The 23,634-nt window shown below is 31.9% G+C and overlaps 2 protein-coding genes across 2 annotated transcripts; one reads left to right on the top strand and one right to left on the bottom strand.

The window, feature by feature from the left end:
• Positions 1–244: 244 nt before the first annotated feature.
• Positions 245–6,585, top strand: LOC134719792 (uncharacterized). Its single transcript, XM_063582753.1, has 2 exons — positions 245–323; positions 4,288–6,585. Exon 2 carries the CDS (start codon positions 5,099–5,101, stop codon positions 6,071–6,073), a length of 975 nt encoding a protein of 324 aa, XP_063438823.1. The 5' UTR covers positions 245–323; positions 4,288–5,098; the 3' UTR covers positions 6,074–6,585.
• Positions 6,586–9,760: 3,175 nt separating this feature from the next.
• LOC134718177 (LDL receptor repeat-containing protein egg-1-like) lies at positions 9,761–23,108 on the bottom strand. Its single transcript, XM_063580668.1, has 7 exons — positions 23,094–23,108; positions 22,244–22,307; positions 20,831–20,953; positions 17,538–17,657; positions 13,259–13,372; positions 12,177–12,305; positions 9,761–9,771 (listed from the first exon to the last, which is right to left on the bottom strand). Exons 2-7 carry the CDS (start codon positions 22,296–22,298, stop codon positions 9,761–9,763), a joined length of 552 nt encoding a protein of 183 aa, XP_063436738.1. The 5' UTR covers positions 22,299–22,307; positions 23,094–23,108.
• Positions 23,109–23,634: the final 526 nt, after the last annotated feature.

Here is a 23,634-nt window from a genome sequence, read left to right as displayed (position 1 = left end):
GGAATTCTAAAATATATAGATAAAGAATATAGGTCAAAAAGTATAAAGAATTAAATCAAATGCTAAAAATGAAGGAATCAATCACAGATTTTCAATAAAATACCTTTGCCGAAAAAAACCAACCAAACATTAAGTCGTTCAACACAACAAAGAAATTTAACAAGTGCACTGTTTGACCAAAATCGATTTAATAATGATCGAGTATTTTTAGTAACACAGGACTTTCTCAAGGTTTGTTTGTTATGAAAGAACTTCAAGTGTATTTATAAGTGTGTAAACTAAATATAAGTATGTGTATAGTGAATTATCCTTACAGCAGATGGGTAAGTTTTATTAATATATCTCTCTATCGTGCACGCACATTTTAATTAACATTGTCTGCAAATTTATCTGCTATATAAAGAATGTTTCATTCCACATCTGCTTTTTTTCATATTTCATTTTAATTTATAGTTAGACGTTACTTATCTTGTCATACAATTATCTATTTGACTATAACATGTGTATAGGTAACAAGTGTTCTGAGAGTGCTATCATACAGCCTCTCTGACATCGTTTGTACCATGTCCGTTTTACTTTGTTTGGTTCGGAGGAGTTTTAATAATGGTTTGTGATTGTGATTCGACCATAATCGATTGGTTTTATCTTATGGCACATTTACCCACCACGCTGAAGTACGTCCATTATACATTTTTCATTATTAAAAATTCAATAATGAATAATGAAATAGTTCACTATTCATTATTCAATGTTAAAAAATGAAAAATGAAAGAGTTTAAGTTTCATTATTCGACTTGAAGAGATGAATAGTGAGATAAAAATTTAAAAAATGACTGTGACACTATAGCTATATCCCGTATTTTTATATTCGTCATTTTGGTGTTATCTAACAAAAATTCAAATCAATATCATAAAGTAGAATAACAAACTCTTTAGAGGTATAATTTTATTTATTTAGTTAGTTTCGGAAGACATACTTGTTGGTTTTCCTAACAATTTTTAACACAAATTCCTTGGTTCAATGTATAGACGACCTGAATACCAAAACATATATCAAAATTGAAATACTCTATTGTGCAACCCGTCAGCTCCTAATTAAGGGAAACAATATACATTAAATTAAATCTGAATGATGGAGGCATAAGCTGAGAATTAACAATATGTGCTGCAATGACCATTACCGGGGTTACGGAGGACCTATATGCCAAAATACGCGTGAAAATTAAGAGATAGCCAATTTTGATTAATGGAATAGATGTTTTGAATAATGGAATGGACTCATGGAATTTAGATCCTCCGTAACCCCTGTAATGGTCATTGCAACACATATTGTTTATTCTCAGTTTATCCCTCCATCATTCAGTTTTAATTTGATGTATACTTTTTTCCTTAATCAGGAGCTGACAGGTTGAAGCGGTCCATTCCATTATTCAAGATAAGCTATTTCTTAATAGTCACGCGTATTTTGATATTTTAGTCCTTTGTTACTCCTCTAATATGCGTTGCGGAACATATTGACTATATACCTTTTGTTCCTCTCTTAATAAGCTTCTTTTTTTTTTTTATAGATTAGACAGTTGGTTTTCCCGTTTGATTGGTTTACATTAGTAATAAGGTGGCCCTTTATAGCTAGTTGTTCGGTGTGAGCCAAGGCTCCGTGTTGAAGGCCGTACATTGACCTATAATGGTTTACTTTTTTTAAAATTGTTATTTGGATGAAGAGCTGTCTCATTGGCATTCACAATGCATCTTCCTATATATATTTCGAATGAGGTATAATGTATAGCTAACATTAGGGGCTAAGGGTCACAGCAGTGCAATCCATTATTCAAAATATCTATTTCATTATTCAAAATTGGCTACTAGTATTATTTAATTTTTACGCGTATTTTGGCGTTTAGGTCATCCGTTACCCCTCTAATGGTCATTGCGGAACATATTGGTTATACTCTGTTTATTCCTCTATCAATAAGCTTTACATTTTGCCTTGATTGAGGACTGACGGCTTGTAGCAGTCCAGTCCGTTATTCAAAATAAGCTGTTTCTTAATATTCAATCGTATTTCAATATTTAGGTCCTTTGTTACTCCTCCAATATGCGTTGCTGAACATTTTGACTATACACCTTTTGTTGCTCTCTAAATAGGCTTTCGAATGAGGTATACAGTATATATGTTATTAGGGGCAAAAAGGTCACATCAGTCAATTCCATTATTCAAAATATATATTTCATTATTCAAAATTGGCTGTTTCTTAATTTGCATGCGTATTTTGGCATATTGGTCCTCCGAAACCCTATGATGTTCATTGCGGCACATATCGTTTATACTCATTTTATTCCTCTATTAATAAGCCTTAATTTAGGGTATACATTTTGCCTTGGTTGAGGGCTGACAGTTTGTAGCAGTCCATTCCATATAGTCTAACTAGTTGTAGTTCAGATCTTGCAAAAAAAAGCAAGAAAAGTTTTATTTGCTATTAACTCTTACTCATCAGGCTTTGGACAACTTCCTGTGAGAGTGTCTTGCAACCTTTTTGAAACTTTGGTCAAACCTATTTTAGCATATAATAGTGAAATATGCTATATGGACACTTATATTCAATTTTATAGAGCTAAACTCCGAGCTAACAAAAATAGCTCAACACCAGATGCTATTCATTTTATTTATAAAACTGTTTTAGAAAAAAACCAGCTACATTTTATGAAACAAGTACTGGGGACAAAAAGAAGCTCAACAAATCTAGCTGTTAGAAATGAACTAGGACTTTTGCCATTAGAAACTTTCATAAAAACCCAAACTATGATGTACCTATCTAGATTAAATAATGAAAATCTAAACCCACTTCTTAATGAAGCCTTTAAATTAACTAAAAGTTTAGATACCAAGGGAACATACTCTTGGTATACTTTTGCAAGAAATTTGTCACAAGATATACATATTGACATTAAACTTATTGAGGAAACTAAAACTTTAAAACAGACTAAAATGTTAAAACCCCAATTAAAAAAAAGTTATATCAACTATTATCAAACTCTTATTGATGATAAAATAAATAACTTAAATGAAAATAATAAAATATATCTATATAAATTTCTTAAATCTAATAAAAATAACCAAATGCAATACTACCTATCACACCCAAGTAAAGAGACAAGAAAAATGTTAACCAAATTTAGAATAAGCGATCATTGTCTCCTCATAGAAACTGGACGATATACCAAAATACCACGAAATGAAAGAAAATGTAAAATATGTAATATCTTAGACGATAAATTTCATTTTTTCTTCAACTGTAAAATAAATAACAATATAAGAGAAATCTTTCTAAAATATTATATACAAAAATATGTAAATTTTAATACACTTAATTTTACTGATAAACTCGTGATAATACTTAATCCATCAACATCAAATGATGTAAAAGCAGTTGTTTCTTTTATTAAAGAGTCATTAGAACTGAGAAAAGGAGAACAGTAACTGTTTTTATCATATTTCTTATAATATTGTCGAGTTTTCATTATGTTTCATTATGTTTGTTTGTCAATGTATTTGCCACAACCAAAATTGGTTTTTGTATGTTTTGCAAATAAAGATATTATTATTATTCAAACTAAGCGATTTCTTAATGTTCAAGCGTATTTCAATGTTTAGGTCCTTCGTTACTCCTCCAATATGCGTTTCGGAACATATCAAATATTTACCTTTTGTTCCTCTCTTAGTAAGCTTTCGAATGAGGTATAAGGTATATCTTTAATTAGGGGCTTAAGGGTCGCAGCAGTCCATTCCATTATTCAAAATATCCATTTCATTATTCAAAATTGGCTATTTCCCCAGGATCTACCCAAGACAGGAGGATATAAAAGTATCACTAAAAGTCAATGCTTGAAATTTACCAGACATTTGAAAATCTCTTGTTTTTATCAATAAGGTGCCGTTAAAAACTTTGCCTGCTTTCTCTTACGTTTTTTCAATTATTTAAAAAAAGATATAGTTTAAAAAAGTCATTTGAAAATCTTATAAATCATTGTTATGTTTTCTTATTTTTTTAATGTGAATTCTATGAAAAATAGAGAGAGAATAAATTCGCTCCGAATTTTCAATGGCTCATATTACAAAAAAACAAGCAGACGGACCTTGTATTTTTCTCAATTGTTAGTTCTGTTTTATGAATTCCCTAATGACATCAATGTCTTTGAAAAAGCTTGCTATTTTGAAAAAGAGTAGCGAAACATCTTTAAAAAGAAATTAACATAAAACATGAAACCGGCTTTTTTTTTCTATTTCAGTGGAAATACAAATGCTTGAACTGTACTTTCAAGCAATGAACCATGGACTTGGTTATTACACATAACAAGCCACAGTCAAATAAGCATCAAGTTTTAAGTTAAAAAAACAAAAGCCAGAAGTCATCACTGAAAAAAGCCGATCAACTTAAATATGCTACAGAGGAAGCACCAAAACGAAATACAACCTAAAATTTACAATGGACTCTGGCGAAAGTTATCGAAAGGGAGGAATCGGGAAAAATGAAAGTCAATTGAAATATGCCCCCGAAGATGGCAACCAAATAAGGATAACTAACAGAGACCAGCAAGTGGATACTCACAACATAAGAGGCACTGACAGCGATCAGCAAGCGGATACTAACAGAGTATATTTCTATGATATAAACGAGAAATCGGAATCTGTTATAATAAAAAACGCTAAAAAGAGTAACAATATTAAAATAGACAGATCTCCAGGTAAATCAAATGAAAGTAAGCCACCATTTTATCAAAGAGCCCCATCACACATTACTGTTGGCAAAGGACAGAGGAAGACACACCTACAAAAAACGTGGATTCAGACACGACGAGGGAAGAACAGATCAATACATTAGGACGTAATAGTACAAAGAAAAAAACTAAGAATGATTCAACCATAACTGATGTTTCTGAACATGTCATTAAGACAGGGAAGTCGAGATCTTCAGTTAATAAATCTATTGAACCAACTCTAGAATTAACAGCGTCGGAAGATGAACACGATAATTTACTGGAAACACACGATGATGATGGAACAGAAAGACTTCCCGACGATCATTCAAACAAAAGCTGTATGGATTGTATCAAACCAGTACCAGTTAAGAGTTGGAAGGAAATTCTCCCAGGCGATCATATTATTCTTCGAAGGAGTTTTTATGACCATCACGCAATTTTAGTTGGCGTTCTTCAACCAGAGGAAGATAACATTGACCAGATTGAGTTGGATTTAATTCACCAGACAAACAGTATAAGGGGTGCTGTGTGTGCTTGTGTGTGTCGTAGAACATTAGCCGAATTGAAACGTAAAACCGTAATTGTCAATCTAAAAGAGGATATGGTAATGGTTTGTAGATATTGGGGAAGAATACAGCCGAAAAATCACGAAACAGTAGTGAGACGGGCAACGGGGGCTTTAGAAGGTGACAAGGAAGAATTTCAGTATGACATTGTTAACAATAATTGCGAACATTTTGCTTCTTGGTGCGTAACTGGAAGAAGGCTCAGCATTCAAATAAGAAAGATTAGAACAGTTTACAAAATATTTTGTCGAAGTAGATTACGTGGTCTAGGTGACGAGCTATTAAGAAACAAGGTTATGTTTGAACATGGTATGCTGTGCAAAACGTGTTTCGAGAGAAATGAGAAAATGCTTGATGTTACAAGAAAGATAGTTCGACGAAAGGACGACATACAAAAAGGTGACATAATTTTATATAAATATTACAGAATTCTACATTGTTCAGTGGTTCTTGATGTCGTAAGTCGTAAAGACACATATATCAAGTGCAACATTGCCCACTATGCATTCAATGGACCATTTGGCATATTGAGACGAAAAATAATACAAAGCGAAACTTTGAAATGTTCTTTAAATGGATCTTTTTCTGTATTTGAATACTCGAGTGGTGAATTTAACACTTATGAGCCGGATGAAGTAGTTTGTCGAGCTAAGAAAAGAATGGAAGAGAAAATGTTTGCTTATTTTTCTAATGACTCAAGCCATTATGCCCGCTGGTGTAAATTGAAATTGTCAAAAAGTGACAAATAAAAACTTGGATCATTTTGAATTTTATACATACGCTTAGCATAAAAAACGTATCGTCGGCTGATTGAACAACATTGTAAGATAAAGTTGTTGACTTTGAAAGATCAGTTTTCTAAGTGCTGGTGATGATAAGCTTTGTAGGACGGTATAAATATAGTTTGAAACTTACTGTTCATTATTATACGTTTTGAAGATAATTACAGATCATTTTTATAGATTTTTAAAAGCCATTGTAAAAATCAGTAATGCGATAGAGGACGAAAAACACTTCTTTTTCAAATGTTCTAAATATTAACGTTATAGAAAAAAGTATTTTGACTCCATAACATTCAATTCTGAGTGTAAAAATACTGCTAAAGATGACAGACTAAAAGTTATATTACTAAACCCCACATCTCACAGTCAAATTAAAAATACAGTCTTCTTTATATGACAGTCATTGGAACTGAGGACCAGAGACCTAAGACAATAATTTGAACTGCTATTTCAATATTGTATTGTTTATTTTTATTTATATGTTACATAAAAAGAAGATGTGGTATGATTGCCAATGAGACAACTATCCACAAAAGACCAAACTGACACAGACAACCATAGGTCACCGTACGGCTTTCAACAATGAATAAAGCCCATACCGCATAGTCAGCTATAAAAGGCCCCGATAAGACAATGTAAAACAATTCTAACGGCCTTATTTATGTAAAGAAAAACAACAGAAAAACAAATATGTAACACATAAACAAACGACAACCACTGAAATACAGCCTCCTGACTTGGGACAGGCACATACATAAATAATGTGACGGGGTTAAACATGTTAGCGCGATCCCAACCCTTCCATAACCTGGGACAGTGATATACTAACAGTACAACATAAGAACGAACTGTACAAATTAGTTGAAAAAGGTTTAACTCATCAGATGGACAAAAATTTTGTTGTTTTTGGATTTATATGGCAATAGGGTATTTGATTTGATTTGATTGATCATGAAAGGTATTGTTGTTTTGTTTTCTTTCCTTTTGTAAATTTTTTGAAATTTATTTTGAAGGTTTGTTTGTTTTTCTTTATAGACTCATTTTTTGAATGCTATGTATATTTTTTTTTATGAAGCGAACTCCTTTAAAAACTAAGCTTATATTCAACGGTCTATTTATAAACCTGGATTTTTTTTTTTATCTTGTCCCATTTTTCAAGGTCCAAATCGGGGTATACAATTAAACTGTGTTTCATTTCAACATAAATTGAATATATATAGGTGTTTTTTTCAAATGCTGAACCTAAACCTGTATTCAAATTTTGGATTTTTGGGCCCAGTTGTCAAATTGGACGAAATCAGGGTCCAAAATTAATCTTATTTCATTTCAAATTAAATTGAATTTATGAGGTTCTTTTAAATACCGAAACTAACCATGTATTTAGAGATTTTGGATATTGGGCTTCTTTATCAAATTGGTCCACATTGAGGTCCAAATGTTCCTAAATTAAATTTTTGTTTGATTTCATCACAAATTGAATCATTTAAAGGGCTTGAATTTGACTAACTTTCCGCTGAATTTTTTATTAATGTTTATTCATGTTTTTATTTAGCTATGTCTGTTTCAACTTTTTAACGTTTTCCCCAAGACGTCACAACAGATGTATTCATGATTAACTGATGTTTGCTTAACGTCCTATGTAATTATTTCATGCATGTTGGGAACTAGACCAAAAAACAATAAATTTTTAATGTGCAAGAGAGCGTGCCACACTCTACACAGAAGACATCGGATTCAACGTTTCCATTTCGAACGGACATGGCTGCGTAAGTTTATATCCCGCACAGCCAAACAGACGTCCCACTTTAGCAAGAGTTTTGTTGCCGATTGGACGAATATCTTAGTTGCCATATTTCTATTCAACAGTCACCCATGTTTGTTCATGAACATGATAAATGAGGTTGTTGATTTTCTAGTTTGAATTATTTTACATTTGCTATTTCTGAGCCTGGAGGTTAGGTTAATAACATAGATATATTTTTATCTGGAACACGTTCCTGTATTGATTATGAATAAATGACAGGAAATTCAACCTCACCGTAAAAAAAATAATATATTGTACTGATAATATGAGCAACACGATTCCTTCTAAATTTAGCTATTGGTTCCGGTGGAAAACCTGTTAAAAATATACTTTTTCTCTTTTTGTGTTTTTTAAATGTTATTTATGCTGTATTTAGACACCTCTACCAAGAAATTTGTTTTTAATGAACATATAAAAATTGGGGGTTTTATCCAACACAATCATAGGTTTGAACGTTGTTTTCAATTTAGACTTGTTTATACTTTTTCGATTGGGCTATTTTATTTGCTTTCTGGTTTAAATAACCTGTTCATCACATTATAGACTCTTCAAAATTCAAAATTCTGTCCTAAATGTATATATAATCAGTCCAAAGTAACAGAAATGCAAATCCAAACCCATAAACTACAAAAAGAGCAATTTGACTATTGTTCTGCCTATTTTTTTTTATCCTGAACTTTATGAAAAAGTGTTTGAAATACAACAACACATGTTTACTCCTGCCGCATTTTTGCGGCTGTCCCAATGCAAGTCAGGAGCCTCTGTCCTTCGTTAGTCTTGTATGTTTTTTTTTAAATTTTAATTCATTTTTATATTTCTGAATTAGTGTGACGTCCATTTTCACTGAACTAGTACACAATTTTATTTAGGGGCAAGCTGAGACCACATCCGGGTGCAATATTTTTTCAGTGTGTTGAAGATTCTTCTGTGGACTTTGGCTGTTGTCTGCTCTGTGGTCGGATTCTTGTCCCTTTGACATATGCCCCATTTCCATTCTCATTTGTATTATGTGTTTTTAGACTTGGGATGGATTTCCGACCCCACTTCTGGCAGATTAATGTGCAGCAGCAGATTATAACCAGTATCATTGTTAATAAAAAAAAAAAAAGGGAACTCAGTATAAATATGCTAAAGACAATTCCCAAGTTATCTTACTGTTATCCCTACTATAGTTCGTATTTTTGAAATGTGACTTCAAGTTTATAATTTATTCATGTGTCTAGCTTCACAACTGTATCACCGATAAAAAAAAATACACATCGAAGTGTTTGCTGCATATCATTTTAGCTAAAATTAAGAATACAGTGTATATATGTCAGGGAATCAAGATGGTCACATAAAAACAAATAATTACTTTGTGAAGACTAATGATCAAAATATCATGAAAGCTACATATGTGCCAATACTGTTCTTATCAAAATATTATGTGCTTAAGGTGGTACATAGCACTACAGGGAGATAACTCAGTGAATTCCGCTAAACGTTTTAATGACGTTGCATTGTTTAGGAAATATTAAGCTTTTCAATTATCAAAATTGGTGTTAGTCAAACTGCTACATATCTAACATTTTTTTTCCGAGAATGTAAATCAAATTGAGAATGGAAATGGGAATGTGACAAAGAGACATGTCTAGTTAAAAAAAATTGATTTTTTTATATTAAAGTCAAAGGGTCAAAGTAAATGTTTTGACAAAATTTTTATGAAAATTAAACGAGTCAAATTGATTTTAATCTACTAGATACCACTTTAAAGTCTAGAAATAAAACATAAGTTGTTTCATATTCGTTCGTCTTCAATCTCTATATGTCCGAATAACCAATCTACGTGATGTAAACAACTTCTTTCCAGACTAGCCCTGTCCTAAAAAGCAAAAAGAAACATAGTGTTTTGTAAAACATTTCTAATTAAAAATATCTTTAAATAAAGGCAACAGTAGTATACGCTCTTCAAAACTCATAAATCCATGGACAAAAAACAAAATCGGGGTAACAAACTAAAACCGAGGGAAGAAATTAAAGCTTGCGTTATCAACTTCATATCATCAAAAGGATAGGAGTAATGCAAAATTGTTCATTCAAAGCTTTCTTTAACTTATCAATCAACAAAAATGTGTCCACAGTATACGGATTCCTTATCCGCGCTATAATTTTCTATGTTCAATGATCCGTGAAATTAGGGTAAAATCTCTAATTTTGCATCAAAATTAGAAAGATCATATCATAGGGAACATGTGTACTAAGTTTCAAGTTGATTGGACTTCAACTTCATCACAAACTACCTCGACCAAAACCTACCTGAAGTGGGACTGACGGACGGACGGACATACGGACAGACATACCAGAAAACATAATGCCCATAAACTGGGCATAAAAATAGTCAATCTTTAGTTTCTTTAGTTTCTTTGTGTATATCTCTTTCATATTCATTTGATAAAATTTACTGTTTGCAATAGCATGAATTGTTCTATATAATAAGAATGTTCTTATCCCGGGCATAAAAACAATGCCGTATTTTGCGAAACCTTTTCAACTTTTGATCTTCAGTGCTGTACAACTTTGTACTTTTTTCACTCTCGATCTTTTATATCTGGGCGTCACTGGTGAGTCTTGTGTGGACAAGGCGCGTTTTTGGCGTATTGAATTTTAAACCTGATGCTTTTTGTTATCTATTAATCATGTTTTTCTGTGTCTATTATGTTCTCCTATTTATTTGTATTGTAGTCCTGTAATATTATGTTGTCATTTCAATGTTATATTTAACTTTGCCATTAAAGTGCGAGGTTTGGCATGCCTTAAAACCAGGTTCAACCCACCACTTTTATTCCCCTTTAAAAGTGTTCTGTACCAAGTCAGGAAGATGGTCATTGTTATAATATTGTTCGTTTCTCTTTGTGTTGCATTTTAACGTTGAGTCGTTTGTGTTTTCTCTTATTTTTGAGATATTGATATAAGACGTGGCACGGTACTTGTCTATCCCAAATTCATGTATTTGGTTTTCATGTTACATTTGTTATTCTCGTGGTGTTTTGTCTGATGATTGGTCTGTTTCTGTGTGTGTTGCGTTTCGGTGTTGTGTCGTTGTTCTCCTCTTATATTTAATGCGTTTCGCTCGGTTTTGGTTTGTTACCCCGATTTTGTTTTTTGTCCATGGATTTATGAGTTTTGAACAGCGGTATACTACTGTTGCCTTTATGTATATATATATATATACGTCTGAGTCAGTGACAACTCTACAACATTGTTGGGTTGATGTTTAGACGAGTTGTATATATTTTACTATTTTATTTAATGAATACATATATATATATGTGGTAAAATATATGATAAGTGCGTGTAATGCTGAGTGGTTTTAATCGTTTGTGTAGTGTCTACCAGAAAAGGCAAAATGACGTTCTATGAGGACTAACCTTATATATATTTTATACCATATTGACATGAGAAACAGGAATGTATGTGGTTTAGTGTGGGTTACTTGTCCATTTTCAAGAAATTCAAAGACTCTTAAATCGCTGGAGTTAGGGATTACACCTGGGGATTAACTTTGTATTTTATTTGATCTGTTTTGAAATGAAGAACATGTTTTTTCTTTGGATTCTACATTTAATTTTCATATTTGTATAATTAAAAAAAATATGTTCAAGTTCAAAGGGCACGGGTATCAGTAACCTTTGACCTTTCAACCCAAAGAAGGTCACTTCGTCACTTGATCATTACTGAAGATCCAATGTGTCTATCACTTACTATTCTCATGATACAGTGAAACGTGTTTAAACCGAACAACGAGACTTCAGATTATGTTCGGTTTTGGCCAATGTTCGGTTGAATCTGTGCTTAAGAACATATTTGGTTTATACAGGTTTTCGGTTTATGCAGGATTCGGTTTAGCCAGGTTTTACTGTATAATTATTTAATCTTTAACAATAACAAATTCCCACAGGTTCTATTGTAAACCCCTTTCTATTTTTGGCCCATCAAAATATCCCTTCGTTTACCCTAATACACAAAAAAACTCTGTTACAACTACTAAAAATCTTACATATTTTAGAACCCTAAGTTATTCATCCAGAAGAAGAAGACAGAAGAACAAGAACGTGGACAAGAACAAAAAGAACAAATGAAGAATAATAACAAGAAGAACAAGAAGAAACAAAGAGAAGAACAAGAACAAGAAGGGGAACGAGAAAAACAAGAACAAGATCCAAAAGAAGAAGAACAAGAAGATAATCATGGTAGAACAAGAATACATAAGCAAACAAATAAGCATACCATTGAAACATTCTTCACTAAAGCGCTCATCATAACACCCTCCACAATCATTATTTCCATCAAGTATTTTGCTGGCGTGAATACATTCTACGCTATCAAAAGGACAAAACAGCTCGTCCGCACCACATTCTATAAAAACATGGAAGGTAAATATGATTAAACAAACACATTCATGTTAAACAGAACAGTAGTAGTTTCTTTATTTAAATTCCTCACATTTATTTGAAAACAAGACATTATATATACAGAGTGTCAAAAGAACGAAAACCATTTTCTTTCAAAAACATTATAAAATTTCAAAAAAAGATCTAACTGGAGTAAATAAAACTAAACAACAATATCAGGTTTAAATATTTTAGCACGCCAGACGCACGTTTCTTCTTAATAAGACTCATCAGTAACGCTCTAATCGGAAAAGTTAAAAAGCCAAATTAAGTACAAAATTGAAGAGCATGGAACCAAAAGTTCCAAAAATTATCCCAAATGACGCTAAGAAATTCTATGCCCGAGGTAGAAAATCTATAGTATATCGATGAACTCAAAAATTGAGCAAGCTGTCAATTTATTATTACGATTATATCAGTGTGATATCTTGTCAACACAGAAGCGCTGACTACTGGCCTTGTGATACCCTTCGGGAGTAGACCTCCATCACCAGTGACATCGACCAATTGGTTGTAAATAAAACTAATCAGGCTTAGATATTCCCCAAATATCCCAAAGTCATAATGAACAAGTAAGAACTCTATCCAAGCAACAGATGACCACGTTTTTTTTCATATAATTTCAAAATGTTTGAAAGAGTTTTTCATTGAAAAAAGAACGAGGTTATCGTCAGCACGTCGGAGATATTTTGGAATATATTTAAATTCGATAACAACATGAACGGTAAACATTTGTGCATATGCAAATATTTCTAAAACGTCAGTGAAATTTGCTATTCCTGTTTCCTGGGTCATGAAGATGAGTGGTAAAGTTGCTTTCAAAGTAAAACCGTTGAAATGATTGTCGTTATGACGTCACAATACGTCATCATAACAAAAAAGCCTGACAAGACGTGTAAAATATTTGAAATAACTTACGGAAACATCCGATTTCATCTGCAAAATCATTGCAGTCTGCTGTCCCGTCGCATACCCACTTTTCTTGAATACATCTTTCTTCTTTTGGGCATTTGAAAGCATTCTTGTTACAAACTATGTGTACAAATAAAACAAAATAACAATACTTTTCTATAAAATCTATAAACCAAGAAACAATAACTTAAACAGAAGTTAAAGCTGGGTTGAACCGAAGCTGAAATTCAAATAAAAAAACCCGATCTCAACAGTTTTACATCTACTTGCGTTTACTGTGAAAATCTTCAAAGTACTTTTAATTCTAATTTGGTTTGCATTTCAACAAATACTTGAATGAATTTAACTGAGTCTTTATAGGTTCTTTATAGGTTAACACTTCGATAAACTATGTTGCCGAAAAAAGCGCTGACCGAAGTACTTGTTGTATGAAGCGCGGAAGCGCTTCATTCTAACAATGTGCGCACCGTCAATGCTTTTACAACCATATGAAGTTACAAAACTTCAATACTTATTATTACATTTTTTAGCTATGATCATGGAAACACAAATTATATAATTGTTTTATTTAATTCAGCTGTGCACTTTATTGTGGGACCAAGTGTTATCATGAATGAAAAGTTTTATTGATTAATGCAATTGCTTAAGGAATAACACGTGATGTGCAGTTAGTCAATCATAAAGAGTATCATAATGAAACATACATCTTATGTAATTATTAAAATAAAAATGATAAATAATATTAGAATTAGACTTATAAGGATTGAACACATTTTTGTTGGTATTGATGTGTTAAGGGCAAACGATACAGTTTTGATCCCGTATTCAAATTTTGATGAAAATTCCATATAGGCTATTTTTACCTGATTAAATCAAATATGTATTAAAACATATACTTCCATGTGATACTTTTTCATTGAAATGAGGTTGAAAGTTCAGATATTTACTCAAAATTAGGATTTGTGGACGTATTTTCCTTTCGACAGAAATACATAACTTTTTTGTTTTGAAAGATAAAGTTATTTGTAATCTTTGTTTCATATAAATGGCATATAAATTTATGCATTTTATTTTTGCAAATAACTCATATGTATTGAATATTCATGAATGTAGAAAAAAACGTCAACTTTTCCTGTACATTTATCAATTTTTTAAAAATTGCACTATTTACGTTTTCATGAAAATTGGTACTAATAATCTTCTTACGTAATCAAACAAAATGCCATTTTCAAAAATAGGGGTCAATGAACTCGTTTTAAAGTTAAATCAATTTGAATTCAATAAAAATTAGCCGAAATTGCATCTTTTCCTGATAAGTCACCGTTTGACGTCGCGAAAATAACATTTGACGTTAGCAACGTCATTTCCTCCCCTGTGACTGTATCGTATGCCCTAAACTGGGTTGCTGACTCACAAACTTAACATAAAACGCCTTTGAACTGTTCTTTAGTTTATGAGTTAATCGACCGAGTTTACACATCAATAACAGCGACATATTGGGGTCAATACTTTTTTTATTAGAAATATCATATTATAGTGAACATGTGTACTAAGTTTCAAGTTGATTGGACTTCAACTTCATCAAAAACTACCTTGACCGAAAACTTTAACCAAAACTTTAACCTGAGCCTCGCACTATCTTTTTTTTTGTTCACTGGATTGTGAAATTGTGGTCAAAACTTTAATTTAGCATAAAAATTAGAAAGATCATATCATGGGGAACATGTGTACTAAGTTTCAAGTTGATTGGACTTCAACTTCGTTAAAAACTACCTTGACCAAAAACTTAAACCTGTAGCGGGACGAGCGGACGCACGGAACAACGAACGGACGGAAGAACAAATGGACGAACGGATGCACAGACTTGAAAAAAAAATGCCCCTCTAATATCTAATAATACTGCCTTTGTTTTAGAAATGTAGAAAAATACAATATCAATCTATTTATATTCCTAGAAATTAAAGCAATATATATGATCAAAATCATGTGCTTTCAAATAGAGAAGTTTATAACTTAATAGTTGACGACTATTACGAAATTGGGGTTCGAATAGACTTTTTTCATATGACCGACTTTTGACTCCGGATTATATATTTGTCGACTGGTTACCTTGGACATCATGGTACCAGGTCAGGTAAGAGCAAGCTAAAAAAAAAGTAAAACCAAGCAAAAACAATCGGTACTTTTTTGGAGGAAAATTACCTGCTTAACATTTTTTTTCACTACAAAATCATCGGAAAACAGCAAAGTTTGCCCTCAATTACACCGATTACATGTTTGATTTTACTCATTTTGGTTGCTTTGACTTGAAATACTTACATTAAAAATTATAAAGCAATTCTTCTGAGAACACTTAAGGTCTTTCCACATCAATTCTCGAAGTTATTGAAAAGAAGCTAGTTCTTGTTTACTCAAAGTTAAAATTGGACTTCAATCTTAAGTTTCCTCAAACTGATGAGATAATTTAGTGCTTGAATACACTTTTGATTGAAATAAGGGAGATAATGTACTTCTTTCGGTGAATTAAATGTCACTTCCGGACTCATATGATAGCTTCTTTCACACTGATTCCAAAAATATATAGTTTTTATATACTTTTGACCAGGAGATAACTCCACATCCGGTTAATCGAAAGTCAGTTCTGGACTTAGTGATAAGTTGCAAAAAAGGCTACTTCCGGTTTTCTCAAGTTCACTTCCGGCTGTCATTTTTCAAGGTCATTTGTCATCCAGTCATACGACTAAATAATAAACCAAGTTGAAGTTATTAATAATTTACCTTATAATAAGACATTCTAGGGGAACTAATTACTATGACATGCCATTTGATTGTTTTAGACCAATTGTAACACTGTTACATATCTTCATTACAATTAAGCAAACATTTTGCACTTGTTGTTTTATTTAAATCTTTTAAAGTGTTGGAGAAAATGCAAAAACAAGAAAAAGTCAAAATTGAGAACATGACCTCGACCTCTTACATTGACCTCATTTTCTGAGTAAAATCTAGGGGCCTCGAAAAAGATTTCATGGTTAAACGGTTAACGGTTTATGAGTAAAACACACATACCGACAATTTTTTTCGTGATGGTAGATAACTCATATAACAGTTCATCGAATCGCTTCAATTCAAATTAGCCCAAATTTTCCACGAACAATTTGTAAAAAAAATTTTGTTGATATTTATTTTTTGTTACGAAGGAGATGCAAACATATGATAAACAGTGCATAGGGAGATAACTCTTTCAAAGAAAATGGTTCGTCTTAGCAGGGTGAAATTTTTAAACGCAAAAATTATGATGACCAATGCGAAACAAAAATTAATCGCAAGAACAAAATTTGTCGGAATAATAATAATAATTATGATAACAAATACAATAGGTCTGTCCACAGAAAAGTGGAAACAGACCTTATAATCAGAACAAATACAATAGGTCTTTCCACAAAAAAGTCATGCATCAGAAACTAAAATCTATCAAAACACATTTCACATGTTTCAGGGATTTATTGTTTTAACGTCATGGACAGTCAAAGAAGACATGGCTTATGCAATGCCAAATTAAAGTATCGACAGTTACGAGTTACAATAATATATTTGCACTGAGATTTTGCAAAAGACCATTTAGTTAAATATGAAAACGATTCTTGATAAGATTGTGTGGAAGTGTACTGAAGTGTAGAGAGTAGAAAAAACATAACTGTCTCATCGATATGCAAAAAGTGAGTTTGTTGAGATTGAAAAATATTCAAAGTTGTTTCTTTAAGCTTGCTGCATATGAAAAAAAAGGAAAACTATTCTTTCTGATTAAAAAAAAGTATTTATGATAGATATTGACTGATTTATTTCTTAAGATATGCGCTTTTCATGTTTTGGAGGGAATGATAAAAAAAACTAATCAAATACATCAGGCTTAATTTTTTTCCCACACCAGACGCGCTTTTCGTCTACATAATACTCATCTGTGACGCCTTTGATTTCTTTGTTAACTTTTAGTCGGATTGTGGTCTCCTTGACACATTCCCAGTTTCAATTCTTTAATCTAATCGAAAAGGTAAATAGCAAGATTAAGGAGGTACACCTGGTTAAGGGAAACAACTCTTAGAATCATCATTATGTTGCGTCAACCATTTTTATAAATACATTCTAAGCTTGTAGGTTTCAGAGATTATTTCCAATCTGTTTGAGGTAAATGCTTAAAATACTTTGATGAAACTTGACTTGTACAAACACAATACTGATTTAAAGAGTTATCTCCCTGAACCATAAAATAAATTATTATAATTACCAGTACAGTTCTCTTCATCTGGGGCACCTTGACATGCCATAATTCCGTCACAACGCGTTTCACTAGGCAAACATTTCACATATGAGCTGCGTCTGCATGGAACGGCACCACCATTGCATGCTGCAATTGGCAGGTAACATGAAATTGTCATCAAAATGTAAACAACTTATATGGTGAAAATTAACAGAACCGGTAATCTGTGCAAATATATATTATATATCAAGTTATGTGACCGACAGAACTTGTTTTTAAATATGATGCGAAACATGTGTTTAGGTCACGTACAACTGTGGATTCATTACTATTCGTTGGATACCAAATTTCTTGGATTTCGATGAAACAAGGGAACTACGATTTCAAATGTTCAACGAATTGAAAAATTTTCATAAGGACTTTATGCAGAATCTATCGAAACCACGAAATCGGATATCACGAAAATACATGATTTCCTCAATCCAAAAAAATGGTACCCACGAAAATAAATGAATCCACAGTATACGTTATAACCATCGCTTTTTTATGATCATGTTTGATTGACAATTATTGCAAAAGTAAATTTATTAATTCATATGTTTCCCTTATGTTTTAGAAGTCAGTTTACAGTGATAACATACGAAATATAATAATAAGTAAAATTAAGAATGGAAATGGGGAATGTGTCAGAAAGACAACAACTCGACCTTAGAGCAGACAATAGCCGAAGGCCACCAATGGGTCTTCAATTCACCCAGAGGCGTCCTTCTGCCCCCTAAACAAATATGTACATTAGTTCAGTGAAAATGGACGTCATATTAATCTCTAATTAAAATGAATCATACAAGACTGTCAAAGTACAGACACTCCTGACTTGGGACAGGCGCGGAAATGCGGCGGGGTTAGAGGTATGAATATAACTTCATTGCACTGTATATGAACGCCCTATCTTTGTTCAAGGAATAAGACCGTAATGACTGAATTAAATAGTTTGTCATATAGACCAGAATTAACGACAGAACATGGACTTTATTAAAAAAAATAACACAAAAGAGAGACGAAAAATACTGAAATGACAATCAAACTCAAATGTGGGAAACAAACTGACAAAGTCATGGCAGAAATAAAATACAACATAAAGACAAACAGCAGCACACAACACAACATGGAAAAAAATAAAAAATTGAGCAACACATACCCTACAAAACAAATGGGTGGTACAATGTGCTCCGGAAGGGTAGACAATCCTGCTCCACATGTAGCACCTGTCGTAATGCTCAACATACGTATAAATCATGTTAAAAGGAGTCTCAAATGGTGTTGTTATTATCAAGAAAAGAGTAATTAATTTCATAAATGTATTAACAGTTTAAATTTTGAAGCGCGTTTCGAAAAACAAGGTAATTCCCGTGGTTTAAGAAGCCAACAACAATATCAAATTCCAAATTGTGATGCAAAAAAGCAAGCTGATAAAGCCCTAATCGACATTTATTATTATTATTATACAGTATTTGTAACAGCGCATTATATAATATTAAAATTACTCTAAGCGCTTTACAATATATTGCCATATACATATATACATGATATAAGTATCAACAATAAAATATAAAAGCCCATGTTAAAAACTTTTAAAACAAAAAGAATTGAAAAATATATCATTGATAAAACAATAATAAAAATGGGCATGATAAAATTAAGGAGATATTGAATCAGTACCAAAAAAGATAAGTTAAAACTTCAAAATATTTGCTAAAAAAATCTAAAATAACCAATAAAAGTAAATTCAAAATTCAAAAAAAAGTAATAGCTTGAAAATTCAAAAATTACAATAATGTAGAAATATTTTTAAGAACTATTAAAAGCGTGTCTGAATAAATGAGTTTTCAAATTTTTCTTAAAAACGTTCACCCAATGGATGTTTCGTAAATCACTTGGTAAATCATTCCACAGAACGGCTGCTGCTTTGCCGAATCTTCTTTCCCCATATGTTTTAGTTCTTACACGTGGCGTTGTTAAAATCATGGAATTTTCAGATCTTAGTGCTTGCATTGGTTTGTATATTCGAACGAGTTCTTGTAGGTAGACCGGTGCCTCATCGTGCAAAGCCTTGAACACATACACAAGAAGTGTATACTGGCATCGTTATGTTACAGGCAGCTAATGGAGAGACCTGAGGATTGGTGTTATAACTCAACTATCTATGTTTATATACCTGTTTGTAGGTTTGACGTGTCAGACTCTTAACATCTGATGTTTACAGCTCTTAATTTGTGCTGTTACACTTATCATTCAGGTCAGTTGTGAATGCTCACAATATAAAACAAAAAAGATGTTTAAGGATTGCCAATGAGACAACCCTCCATCAATAACCAATTCAAATGACATCGATATAGGCAATTACAAACTTCAATGCGGAACCTTACCTCAAACCCATAGTAGTTATCAAAGGAACCAGAAAAAAACTTATAATGTATTACGCCAGACGCACATTTCGTCTACATAACACTAATCAGTGACGCTCAGATATCCCAGATAACTCAGATAAAAATTTTCATTAAAAAGCTAACCAATTATCCTGTGAATGGCATTGAGAATCCAAAATTCCAAAACGTTGTGCCAAATACGGCTAAGGTAATGTATGCCTGGGATAAGATTATCCTTAGTATTTCGAATAATTCAAACTTTTGCAAACAATAAATTTATGAAAATGACCGTATAATTAATATTCATGTCAACACAGAAGTGCCCTCTGGGAAGAAACTAGATGCTTGCACAATAATAACAAACTATCTTTTATTCGACCATTCTCCTTATTGTTGTTTTAATCAAATAAATTAGAATTATTATACGGTCGAAAATCTCATAAAAACATTTCATCGAAATAACGTGATTTATCAATCAAGTACTAGTAACTTAAAAAGCTTCTTTTTTTAAATACGATAAACGTTGTAGTTTTGAATGATACAAATTTTAAGTTGAATACACTATACACCTTTTAAGATGGTGTCTAACACTACAGGGAGATAAGTTCTATGAAAATTAATCCAACCAAATTAATATAAGTGAAGATATTGGGTACCACCATAAAGTATAACAAACTAAAGTGAAACTCGTTTAAACTGAACCACTTCGGGACTTAAGATTTTGTTCGGTTTTGGCCGATGTTCAGATTTATCTGGTTCACAACGTATTATTTGATTTGCTAACGAACATGTTTGGTTTTCACAGATTTTTGGTTTTGACAGGATACGGTTTAGTCAGGTTTCACTGTATTAAAAAAACAAATAAAACACAAATTAGTAATTTATGATACAAACCATCACATTCATATTCATCCTCTCCATCGGGACAGTCTTCTATCCCATTACATCTGTTTTCCTTTGGATAACATTGTTTGCCAATTCTACATTCTAGTTCATCTGGTGAACAAATTTCCCCATCTGCATAATAAGATAATTTAATTTTGGATGTAACGCGTCTTCTGATTGGCTGACGTCATTTTGTTTATCATCTCATTTACATTATATTGTCATGTGACCTTGACATCATCAACGTATTTTTATTGTTTAAACGGGTTTAAAATGAAATTTAGAATTAAATAATAAGAGATGACTTTTTCTGTCTATTTTAAATAACATACAAAATGTGGAGCACACTTTAAAAAAAAACACGCTATGCACCACATTTTTGATGTTATTTTGATGTTATTTCTTCATAGACAGAAAAAGTATTACAGTCAAATAGTAAGATATACCATATCAATAATTTTAAAATTAAAATTCTTTTTAGGATATTCTACAATTTAGCAATTAACATGGCTTTTTACAATGTACCTTACATCATGAAAACATGTATAGCTAATACAAAAAAATGTCCTTGTCCTTACTTGAAAATAATAACTTTTTTAAGTAAGGTTTTGTATTTGAATTAGATTGAACAATTGTATAATGTGTATGACAGCGACTTTCAATTCCTGGTTTCATTACATCAGTTTATAATGTTTTTACTCTAATTTCACATGAATCATATTGCAACACACTTTATATCTATGATAATAACAGTTTTAAAGGCCACGCTTGGACAAAATTCTGAAGAGGTGTTTTGAGAATGCCGGTACCAAGTCCGGAATGTGACAGTTGTTTTCCTTTCGTTTGATGTGTTTTTTCATTTGATTTTGCCATTTGAAAAGGGACTTTTCGTTTTGAACTTTCCTCGGAGTATTTTTGTTATTTTACTTTTAAATCTTTTAATCTCGATTTAAATCATAATTGTTTTCCGACGAACTACATATGTATGCATGTATTGATAACAATATTGATAATCAAAACTAAAATACTTAGAACTGTGCTTAATTTATTACTAAAAGGTTTACTGCACTTAAAACACGTTTTTAAGTTCAAAAAGGGGCATCGGTGGCCAAGTGGTTCAAGTAGTTCTACTACTGTAATCACAAGCCAGTCAACACTGAGGTTGGAAGTTGGAACCCAGCTTGTGCGGGAGCACTCGATACCTATCTTAATTGACTAAAATTGTCACTTTTCCTACCGAAGGTCGTTGGTTTTCTCCAATCACTCTGGCTTTATCCACCTATAAAAACTGACCGTAACGAAATAGCCCAAATGTGGCACCTAAAAGAAGCGTTTAATCACCATCATTCAAGCTACAAAAATGGAAACAAGAACATACCAACACCTCTTACAACTCATCTTCTGGTCAAAAATATTACATACTTGCTACATGGAGTCCAATCATAACCAAACATATCAAACTGTAATGTCTTTGCATTTCAAATGTCTAGAAAAAGAAACAAAACATTGTCGTATTCTTTTAACGTTATCGTTATCGTTGACCATCTATTTTTATTTTATTTTTATTTTTTTACGATTGCATATTTTTATAATGTATTTTTTTCTAATTATTAGAGAATCTACGATGTTTAAAATCGGAAATACAAATTAAATCTATATAAATTAAGGAATGCAATAAGAAAAAAATATTCCACTGTTTATACATGTTGATAGTTTTATCAATATTTGATTGGTTGAGAATATCCCACGTGTCTTTGAACATTATCCTTTCGATATCCATAAAATCTACATTGGAATAAAGAATTTAAACAACTTTTGAAGAATCTCTAAATTATGATATCATTTGAAATACATATTTATTTGTTTGGTACAAATTGTTTACATTACATATCTTGAATAGCTTTGTGTTGTGTCTTTCATTTAAAATTAAGTGTTCTAATTTTTATACTGTATCCTACAATGCTTCAGGTGACATGTATATATGCTACCTCTAAATACAGTGAAACTTAACGTAACCGAATCTTGTAAAAACCGAAAATATGTAAAAACCAAACACGTTCGAAAGTACCTTCATATCAAGTAATGTGCGTTCTGGATCTAATAAAATCGAACATCGACCAAAACCGAACAAAATCTTAAATCCCGAAGATATTCGGTTTAAACAGGTGTCATTGTACTTGCAGCATAATTGATCCTTGCGCATTGATGTGTTTATAGAAATGTAAACTATATGAAAAGCAAAAAAAAATTTATTGATATAATGACAACTTACCTTGTGTCTGTAGCACCAGAGTCTGTTTCTTTTAAAACTTATCAAGTAAATTTAAAGCCTAATAGTTTGATTTTTTTAAGTAACGCGCCTTCTGATTGGCTGATAGTTTCATTACTTGTGGGTTTAATGAAAATACGTTATTTTGATTGGCGGACAAAAATCGATAGGCCACCAAAAAAAAGAGTTTATTTTCGTTAACAAAATCAATATTTATTATTGCACGTTGTTCATATGAAAACGACGATGCGAAGAGAAATGAAAAAAAAGGTCTGATATAACGCGTTATTTTAGTTTGAGCATAACACTGGGTTTTTTTTAAATAGCAAAACATCAATACAAGAACTTGATATAGATGATAATCAGTGGATATATCATAAATATCTTAAAATGTCCTGTACCAAGTCAAGAAAATGCTATTGTAATATTAAAGTTCGTTTCTGTGTGTGTTGCACTTTAGTGTTGTGTTTCTTTTTTGTCGTAGTTCTTCTCTCATATTTGATGTGTTTCCCTCAGTTTTGGTTTACCGATTCATGAATTTCGA

This window comes from Mytilus trossulus, chromosome 5, assembly GCF_036588685.1.
Source record: "Mytilus trossulus isolate FHL-02 chromosome 5, PNRI_Mtr1.1.1.hap1, whole genome shotgun sequence".
Lineage (NCBI taxonomy): Eukaryota > Metazoa > Mollusca > Bivalvia > Mytilida > Mytilidae > Mytilus > Mytilus trossulus.
The sequence above is the reverse complement of the archived record's forward strand: the minus strand, read 5'-3'. Positions and strand labels throughout refer to the sequence as shown.

Coding starts and splice junctions, on each gene's coding strand:
- LOC134719792 (XM_063582753.1), top strand. CDS start 5,099: ATGGATTGTATCAAACCAGTACCAGTTAAGAGTTGGAAGGAAATTCTC.
- LOC134718177 (XM_063580668.1), bottom strand. CDS start 22,298: ATGCAAAGACATTACAGTTTGATATGTTTGGTTATGATTGGACTCCAT. Junction 20,954..22,243: donor GATTGGACTCCATGTAGCAA/GTATGTAATATT, acceptor CTTATTATGCAG/ATGGGGAAATTTGTTCACCA. Junction 12,306..13,258: donor AGATGAAATCGGATGTTTCC/GTAAGTTATTTC, acceptor ATGTTTTTATAG/AATGTGGTGCGGACGAGCTG.